The sequence below is a fragment of the Podarcis raffonei genome, chromosome 5, assembly GCF_027172205.1.
Source record: "Podarcis raffonei isolate rPodRaf1 chromosome 5, rPodRaf1.pri, whole genome shotgun sequence".
NCBI lineage: Eukaryota > Metazoa > Chordata > Lepidosauria > Squamata > Lacertidae > Podarcis > Podarcis raffonei.
This window is the reverse complement of record NC_070606.1, coordinates 9,376,248-9,386,329: the sequence shown is the minus strand read 5'-3', so window position 1 is coordinate 9,386,329 and position 10,082 is coordinate 9,376,248. Positions and strand designations below refer to the sequence as shown.

General features: G+C 44.5%; 1 protein-coding gene across 1 annotated transcript; it reads left to right on the top strand.

Moving 5' to 3' along the window:
• Window positions 1-257: 257 nt before the first annotated feature.
• Window positions 258-7,332, top strand: MSMB (microseminoprotein beta). The gene is made up of 4 exons (XM_053387415.1): window positions 258-275; window positions 3,439-3,526; window positions 4,811-4,913; window positions 7,200-7,332. The coding sequence occupies exons 1-4, from the start codon at window positions 258-260 to the stop codon at window positions 7,327-7,329; spliced, it is 339 nt and encodes a 112-aa protein (XP_053243390.1). The 3' UTR covers window positions 7,330-7,332.
• Window positions 7,333-10,082: the final 2,750 nt, after the last annotated feature.

Here is a 10,082-nt window from a genome sequence, read left to right as displayed (position 1 = left end):
TTTTGGTATTCTTACAAATACGTTCGTTTATTTCAGGACTGGCCCAAGACATTTTGGCCCCTGAGGCAAACCCCAAAATGGTGCCTCTCCTCTCCACTACAGAAGAAGGGGTGAATGATGATCTACATCAGGAACAAGTGGGGAAGAAAAATTGACATCAGGATCTGTTGCCCCTGGGGATCCTGCCACCCGAGGCAGTGGCCTCACTTGGCCTCATGTGTGGGCCAGTCCCGGTTTATTCATAAGCGTATGGTTCCATGTTTCGGTCAACCAAGGTAGCTGACCTGTTCACTTATTTTATTTTAGCAGCTTTTATCCTGGTTATATTGCTTATGCTATGGTGACAAAAGCAGCAAACTTAGTTACCGTATTTTTCGCTCCATAAGACGCATCAGACCATAAGACGCACCTAGTTTTTGGAGGAGGAAAACAAGAAAAAAATATTCTGAATCCCAGAAGCCAGAACAGCAAGCGGGATCGCTGCGCAGTGAAAGCAGCGATCCCTCTTGCTGTTCTGGCTTCTGGGATAGCTGCACAGCCTGCATTCGCTCCATAAGACGCACACACATTTCCCCTTACTTTTTAGGAGGGAAAAAGTGAGTCTTATAGAGCAAAAAATACAGTAATTAGAAGGACAGATAAAGGTTGGGGGCGGGGAAATGGCATTTTAAACTGGAAAATAGGAGTCTAAGACAGTAGTCCTATACTCAAGTTATCCAGCAGTGAGCTCCATTGAGCTCAATGGAGCAGACATGTAGGACAGTGATCTAGTTTATTGTGTTGCCAAAGAATAGAATGCTGTTGGGACACTTGTTATGGTGACTAAAACTGAACATGGAATATTTAAGCCATTTTTAGAACAAATGAGAAAGGCACATAGGCAAAGAGTTCAAGTTAAATAAGCAAATAAAGTAACTTTTTATTCATGCGTTTTGGAATCAGTGGTCTAGAACTGAAATGTCTCATTCCTGTCCAAATGTACTTCACATAAAACGACTGTGAGGGGTAATTCATTGTTTATTGCGGATGACTTATTTAAACTTTGAATAGCTTACCCATAGCAGGTCAGTGCAACAATAGCTTTCCCCAAATGTGCTCTCCCCGACATTTGCGCTTTCCCCCAAAAGCTCTTTGATGGTCTGCCAGAACACAGATCCCTTGAACTTAATTCTTCCTCTGCTTATTTTTGAATCAAAGTGAGGTGACTGCTTCATCATTCTCTTGAGGTTACAAGCAAACGCAGGTGATCCGTATTAATGATCCATTGGCCTAACACTACGGTTCTAAAAATAACGTTGGAAGGCTGCCCTCCTAGAAAACGAGGCCAGGACAAATGAGACAAGCTTGCCCATTGTCCGATTCTGTTCGGGTTCCTGCAATTTGGCAGCTATTGTTGATGCCCCTAGTATAAATTCACAAACAATGTTTCGAAAGTCTCAGAGGTCTCCGGATGTGTGGGACACCTCTGTCATGGTGAGTCACTCTCTTGTGGAATGTATGGTGTTAAATTAAGTATGTGATCTTATATATACTTTCATGGAAGCAACTCGTGATGACTTCAGTACTTTCAATTATCACTCTGATCCTTCGCAGAGTTAGGCACACACAAATTCATTGATTTAAATTGGCTTAAGGGTTCCTAGGCATGTATAAGGCATTGATTTGTGTTCTGTTCTGCAGTCTTTTCATACAGCTCTGTTTCTATTCTTTTGCAGTTCAGCTTCTGATGAAACTATTATTATTATTATTATTATTATTATTATTATTATTATTATTATTATTTAAACTTGTATACTGCCCTATACCCACAGGTCTTGGGGCAGTTATGTCATTAAACTCTCCATCCACTAAGATAATAATGCAGTCGGTTGTCGAACGTACAGTGGTACCTTGGGTTAAGTACTTAATTCGTTCCGGAAATCTGTTCTTAACCTGAAACTGTTCTTAACCTGAAGCACCACTTTAGCTAATGGGGCCTCCCGCTGCTGCCGCGCCGCCGGAGCACAATTTCTGTTCTCATCCTGAAGCAAAGTTCTTACCCCAAGGTACTATTTCTGGGTTAGCGGAGTCTGTAACCTGAAGCGTATGTAACCCGAGGTACCACTGTAATCCATTCCGGAAGCCCATTCGGCTTCTGAAATGTTCGACAACCAAGACACAGCTTCCGATTGGTTGCAGGAGATTCCTGCACTCAAGCGGAAGCTGTGTCGGATGTTCGATTTCCAAAAAATATTCGAAAACCGGAGCATTTATTTCCAGGTTTTCGGTGTTTGGGAGCCGAAACATTCCAAAACGGAGGCTTTTGGGATCCGATGTTTGGCTGTGTCAAATCCACACCAATGCAAAGTAAACAGAATGCAAATGTGTGGGAGGGGGGCCATCAGCCATGGATCATTTGCGAACAGCAAATACCCAACATATTATCTGGATTGATATGCATCCTGTGCGTGGGATGAATAAGCGAACGCTGTCAATTTCCATTCCCCTCAGAATTCTCTGACCTCTCTGGGCGCCTAACCTTCTGTTGGGTCAGTGGTCATGGGTTCTAGGAAAGGAAAAGAAGGAGCAACGCCTCAAATGGTCCTAAACGATGATGGTTGAGCATTTTGTTGTTGTTGTTGTGGTTGTTTAGTTGTTTAGTCGTGTCCGACTCTTCGTGACCCCCTGGACCAGAGCACGCCAGGCACTCCTGTCTTCCACTGCCTCCCACAGTTTGGTCAAACTCATGCTGGTAGCTTCGAGAACCCTGTCCAACCATCTTGTCCTCTGTCGTCCCCTTCTCCTTTCCCAACACCAGGGTCTTTTCCAGGGAGTCTTTTCTTCTCATGAGGTGGCCAAAGTATTGGAGCCTCAGCTTCAGGATCTGTCCTTCCAGTGAGCACTCAGGGCTGATTTCCTTCAGAATGGAGAGGTTTGATCTTCTTGCAGTCCATGGGACCCTCAAGAGTCTCCTCCAGCACCATAATTCAAAAGCATCAATTCTTCGGCGTTTAGCCTTCTTTATGGTCCAGCTCTCACTTCCAGACATCACTACTGGGAAAACCATAGCTTTAACTATACGGACCTTTGTCGGCAAGGTGATGTCTCTGCTTTTTAAGATGCTGTCGAGGTTTGTCATTGAGCATTTTACTTTCATACAACTAGGATTATCTTCCTAGGAGCAGCCTTCTCCAAGCTTTGGCTCTCAGTATTTTTGAACCAGAACCTGCTTCGTTCCTCAGCACTGGCCAGGCTCTCTGGGGGGCGATGCTGGTTTTGGAGACCCAAGGTTGGGGAAAGGCTGTTAAAAATGTTTAATCTTCCAGCAATATTTTTAGACTTTACTTCTTCTTTTGCTTTCTATGGTGTCTGCTGCTTCGCATGTCCATTCCAACAATTCACTGTAACAACTGAGACACTTGTTCCAATTCTCTCTCTCTCTCTCTCTCTCTCCCACAGAAGTTCCTGCTGTTCTTCTTCCTGGTCCTTGCCCTCTTGGGGACCTTGTGTAACGCCCAGTGCTCAATAAAACCAGCTGACGAAAAGGGTAAGAATTCAGTGTTTGAATGTTGCCATGGTTAAAAAAAACAGCATTTACAGAGGCAGAAGATGGTCCTCATGATTTTTCTCCAGCATGATCTAGGGTTGCACAAGAAGGACACTCCCATGAGTTACTCTGATGTTACTCAGGAATAAAGGTGATTGCTGCAGAGATGCCCTGAACTTAGAGTCTCTCTTTGCAGCCAGTGAGAATTGAGCCTTTTGCTATCTATATGGCCCAATTCCACCATATGAAAGGAGTGTCTTCTGATTCTAGGGTTATGCTCTACTGCAACCTTTGCCAGGTGTTTTGGATTACAGTTCCCGTCAGGGTTAGGAAGAAGGAACTGGACACTGACAGTAAATTTAGAATTTGGCATATTCAGAGTGAATATGGGCTTTCAAAACCTTTTGCTGGGTTGGGAAGCGGCAGGCACAATATCAACTCCACTTTACCTGTATTCAAAGTTTGGCAGCTTGGGGGACCAGAAGTTTGGCAGCAAATAGTGGGACCAGAAGCAGCAGAAGGGCCAGGAAGAGAAGAGAGAGAGAGAGAGAGAGAGAGAGAGAGAGCTGGCACAGGTAGATCTGGCTGGCTGTTTTTCTGTAAACAGAAGTGATGTATAACACAAGAAGAAAGAATGGATGTTCTGAAGCTGAGACCCACACCATAGCCTCCAAGATATTCTAAATTCATTCATTTATTTATTTGACAAGGCTTATTTATTTGACAAGGCACTGTGGGTTAAACCACAGAGCCTAGGGCTTGCCGATCAGAAGGTCGGCGGTTCGAATCTCTGCGACGGGGTGAGCTCCCGTTGCTCGGTCCCTGCTCCTGCCCACCTAGCAGTTCGAAAGCACGTCAAAGTCCAAGTAGATAAATAGGTACCGCTCTGGCGGGAAGGTAAACGGTGTTTCTGTGCGCTGCTCTGGTTTCGCCAGAAGCGGTTTAGTCATGCTGGCCACATGACCCAGAAAAACTGTCTGCGGACAAACGTTGGTTCCCTTGGCTAGTAAAGCGAAATGAGCACCACAACCCCCGAGTTGTCTGCGACTGGACTTAACTGTCAGGGGTCCTTTACCTTTTTAATATTTATATAACAGCTTGACGGTAAGAAAAAGAAGCTCAAAGCAGTTCATAAGCGAATAGCAAAAAAAGTCATGGACAGGTGGACTGAAGCTTCACTGAAGCAAGTCATCTTGTAGCAAGCAAAAACCCCAGTTTCTGACTCTGGTTTTTATAAATTACTAGATTCCGACCAGCATTGTTTGTTTGTTCTGCACATTTCAGGATGCTTTAAACATGGGAGGTGGCACCGTGTGAATGCTGTATGGAAAACTAACAACTGCCAAAGATGTGAATGCAAACCAAAAGAAATGATATGCTGCAGCTTGTAAGTTCAAGTTCTAAAAACAAGTTTATGGGTGTTTTTGTGTGTTTTTTTAATGCTGGCATTTCTTTCTAAGTACCCAAGAACATATGAGACATGTGGTTACATATGCAACCCTAGTTTATCCAGTACATGTTTGGGGCTGCAATGCTATTTATAGCCTTACCTGCGAGTAACTCCATAGAATTCTATGGGACTTGTTGTTTAGTCGTTTAGTCGTGTTCGACTCTTTGTGACCCCATGAACCAGAGTACGCCAGGCACTCCTGTCTTCCACTGCCTCCCGCAGTTTGGTCAAACTCATGCTGGTAGCTTCAAGAACACTGTCCAACCATCTCGTCCTCTGTCGTCCCCTTCTCCTTGTGCCCTCATTTTTTCCCAACATCAGGGCCTTTTTCAGGGAGTCTTCTCTTCTCATGAGGTGGCCAAAGTATTGGAGCCTCAGCTTCACGATCTGTCCTTCCAGTGAGCACTCAGGGCTAATTTCCTTCAGAATGGATGCGTTTGATCTTCTTGCAGTCCATGGGACTCTCAAGAGTCTCCTCCAGGACCATAATTCAAAAGCATCAATTCTTCGGCGATCAGCCTTCTTTATGGTCCAGCTCTCACTTCCATACATCACTACTGGGAAAACCATGGCTTTAACTATATGGACCTTTGTTGGCAAGGTGATGTCTCTGCTTTTTTTACTCCAGATACAGTAAATTTTTTACTCTTTTGCAACTACCACCTGCTACTTATTGCATCCCAAGCCAACATATCCCATTCAACCATCACACATAAAATACCAGTCAACGCTACCTTTCTGCACATTTAATTTATATTCAATAACGATTTGGGGCTCCTGAACATTGAGAATGTAAGAACATTGTTTTATTTATATATGTAGAAATCAACAACGTTGCTTTCACTTCAAATGCTCCCCTCTCCTTTGTGGTGTGAATTACCTCAGCCCCCAAACTCATTTGCGGTCCTGGGGCTAGTGAATTTTGCATTGGCATCTCCAGGTAAAGTATCGGCTAAAGCACCTCTTTAACGTTCCTCAAGAATAGCATAAGAGCCATCTGTCTGTACTTTCAGGACTGAATGAGGCTAAGCAGATTTCTTTCCTAGGTTAGCTAATGACACTGAAATGCCGGTTCAGGTGTTTGAACTTTAGCACATGTTTTCAGCCACTGCACTTGCAGACCCTCCAAGTGTCCCTTTTTTCCAGGGATAGTCCTGGATTTACAAAAGCTGTCCCCAGGGCTCCCCCCCCCCACCAGAATTCACCGGAACTCAGTTCCGGCACCTCTCAGGTGGGCACCATTGCCATTATAAGAAAACAAGGGAGATATTCGTTGTGAGTTCCAGCAACTCTTTTTCTAGAAAAATAGCACTGGATGTCCCTGTTTTCATCAGAAAAATGTTGGAAGGGACATCTCTGTTTTCATTGGAGAAATGCTGAAGGGACAGGCATAGGCAAACTGGATGATAAAGAAGGCTGTTCGCCGAAGAATTGATGCTTTTGAATTCTGGTGCTGGAGGAGACTCTTGAGAGTCCCATGGACTGCAAGAAGATCAAACCTATCCATTCTGAAGGAAATCAGCCCTGAGTGCTGACTGGAAGGACAGATCCTGAAGCTGAGGCTCCAATACTTTGGCCACCTCATGAGAAGAGAAGACTCCCTGGAAAAGACCCTGATGCTGGGAAAGATGGAGGGCACAAGGAGAAGGGGACGACAGAGGATGAGATGGTTGGACAGTGTTCTCGAAGCTACCAGCATGAGTTTGACCAAACTGTGGGAGGCAGTGGAAGACAGGAGTGCCTGGCGTGCTCTGGTCCATGGGGTCACGAAGAGTCGGACACGACTAAACGACTCAACAACAAAAGCAAACTTGGCCCTCTAGATGTTTTGGGACTACAACTCCCATCATCCCTAGCCAACAGGACCACTGGTCAGGGATGATGGGAACTGTAGTCTCAAAAGATCTGGAGGGCCGAGTTTGCCTATGCCTGGAATAGGATGTTCCTATTTTCATTGGATAAATATTGGAGGGAGTGCACTTGTATGTAAGATTGCTGGAAAGTAATGCCTGTAATAATTAATATGTCAGGTTAGAGATTGTTTTCTGCCATTGAATGCATTCGCCTGCCTCTGAAGTGGTTCATTGTCTAAATTCCATTCCTAACGTTTAAAACCACAAATGCTGTTGCCCGCTGGAGGCTGAGCTGATTTTGACTCTAGTCCTCTTAGTTTTACTATCATCTCTGCCATACGGCCTGACTCTCTGTCTTCATTGTTTATAGAGTTTTTAGACCTATCAACTACGACAGGGAGAAGTGTGTTGCCATGTTCCACAAGCGAAGCTGCTCCATCCGTGTGGTGCACAAGACTGATCCTGCAAAACGTTGCGAGGTCTTTGCTGGCGTTGGTTAACACCTGTCTGTGGGTTTCTATTCCGGTTGGGTCTTTTAGGAAGACAAGGGGCAATAGGTCAAGGAATGTAATTCTTCACATTTACCGTATTTTTTGCTCTATAAGACTTGCTTTATCCCTCCTAAAAAGTAAGGGGAAATGTGTGTGCATCTTATGGAGTGAATGCAGGCTGCGCAGCTATCCCAGAAGCCAGAACAGCAAGAGGGATTGCTGCTTTCACTGCGCAGCGATCCCTCTTGCTGTTCTGGCTTCTGAGATTCAGAATATTTTTTTTCTTGTTTTCCTCCTCTAAAAACTAGGTGCGTCTTGTGGTCTGGTGCATCTTATAGAGCGAAAAATACGGTATTTAGGGAACCACAAATGTACTAATTTCATCCTTTCCTTGTTATTATTTTCTCAAATACTCCACCTCTATTACTAAGCAGCTTCTGACTTTGCAGGATGAGTTCATGCATTTTTTTTAATCAAAAAAAGAATAATAGCTATCACCTGATTACTCAAATGCACCAGAAAGCTATCATAGATCACTATGCAATGATTTAGTTTGATTTCCTGGTCATTCATTATCTAGTACAGTACTTGAAACAAAAATTCCCCTGTAGGAGCAAGCTACAGAAAACATTCTCTAACTACTCTAGGATGAAAACATTGGAAAGCAAACTGAAATTTTTCAACATGGGAACAATCAGGTGTCAAGTCAAATATCCAAAAGTATATCTTTCGATACTTGCATTAATATTAAACCTCAAATATCTGAAAGACCGTCTTTATCTCTTCAGACCATCTTCCATATTAAGATAAGCTGAAAGAGATCTTTTGGTAGTTTTAGCATCCAAAGAAATGGAAGAAATGGTGATCTGGGAGAGAGATTTGTCTGTGGTGAGGATTGTATGAATGTGCCTGAATCCATTCCAATATTCATTTGAACTAACATTTGGTATTTTCTGTTCTACTGCAACTGGTTTATTTTGCACAAGTCTGTGTTCTGTTTTTTATTTAGCATACAAGAGAAAACATATCCCAACCACCAACAGATATTTACAAATCCAGTACTTTCCCTGTGTGTTCCAGAGGGGCAGCCCCATTAGCATTTTGCAGCAAAAATAAATAAAGCGCTTTAAAGACAAAATGAACTAAGTGACCAATGGCCCACCACAAAGCCATCTGTGGCCGCAAACCTAACAAGGGGCAGGTCCACACCACACACATCTAATGCACATTTAAAGCACATGATTTCCCTCAAAAAATCCCAGGAACTTCAAATGATATGAAACCTTTTGTGCAAAATTGTTAAGAGAACCAAGTAGCCCATTTTTTTTTTATAATAGTTTTTATTAAGTTTTCCATTTTAACAATCCAATCACATCACATTGAATATTCCAAATTGTACAAATACATATCATAAAGTCCAAATATTTTGCCAAATTATAATTTTTTTGTTGGCGGTTCCCATGCTTCAAGTTCAGTAGGGTCCAATCATCTCATGTTTCTACTGCCTTGAGTGTCCAATAGTCCCTTCTTTAAATCCCAAGTAGCCCATTTTTAGCCTGTGGAAAGCATTAAAATGCTCTTGTACGGCAGTTGCAAGAAGGGGTTTTCCATGTTGATCCCTGCAACAAGCCCCTCCCCACGCATGATCTCCTAACTGAGGGCCTTCTGAAGCTTCTCTCACTGTGAGAATCATTAAAATCACAGAATTGTAGAGTTGGAAGGGACCACAAGGATAATCTAGTTCACACAAGCAGATTGTCTGAAAACTTGCTATATATTCATTGGTCTGTGTTTGCCTGAGCTTGAGTCTGGACTAAGGATTCTGAGCCCCTGTGTTCTGATTCGATACATGATATCCAATCACAGAACACTTCAGGATTTGGGCCTCTGCCACTGGCCCTTGAAATCTGAGTCATGATTCGCAGCTTGGAAGTTTAGACAGCCAATCACGTTGGGGGTGGGAGTGGCCCAGGCCTTCAGAAATGTATATAAGCAGTTGCTTTGCCTTTGTTGTCCAGTTCTGTTAGTTCAATAAAGGTTCTTGCTGTTATTGCTGTGTCTTGCTTCGTGGGAGCCCACCTACACTTCAACTTATATACTAAGTAAAACTGAAATAAAAAGGTATCTGTGCTGGTCCCCAGGGCTAACCGTGCGGCGAGGTCCGAGTCCAGTCCGAGGTTGAGGGTGAGGTTGAGGGTGAGGTATGGAGGCTGTCCGTCAAAGCTGAACTCGGGTCCAAGGCAGGGAGTCGGGTGAGGTAAGAAACTCTGGCAGAAGAGCAGGACAGGGTGCAGGCAGGAACAGGCTACCAACAATGTTGCTCCCGCAACCTGGGACTGGGGCTGGCTGGCTTTTATCTGCCCTGAGGCATAGGGCGGCCCCGATCCTCTGGTCACTCGCCTCTCCTGGCCTGGAGGCGAGCACTCCTCCTGCGGGAACTTAGTTCCCTCCGTCTCTCTGCCCTGAGCCTCTGCAGCTCAGGAGAGGCTGGAGGATTACCGGACCCAGAGGCAACCTCAGCTTCCCCTGACGGGGCTTCCCTGAGAGTGGAGCACCTGCAGGCAATGGGTCCTCCATCACCTCAGGAGCCAGAGCAGACTCAGCTGGTGCCTGCACCTGAGGATCCGGCACAGGTGAGGACCCTTCAGGCTCATGCCCCAGCCCCGGCTCAGCTGGTTCTGGAGGCGGGGAATCCTGTGCAGGCTGGGATTCCTTGGGTTCAGCCTCTGAGTCCGAATCCCAGGCCATCATAGTATCTATGG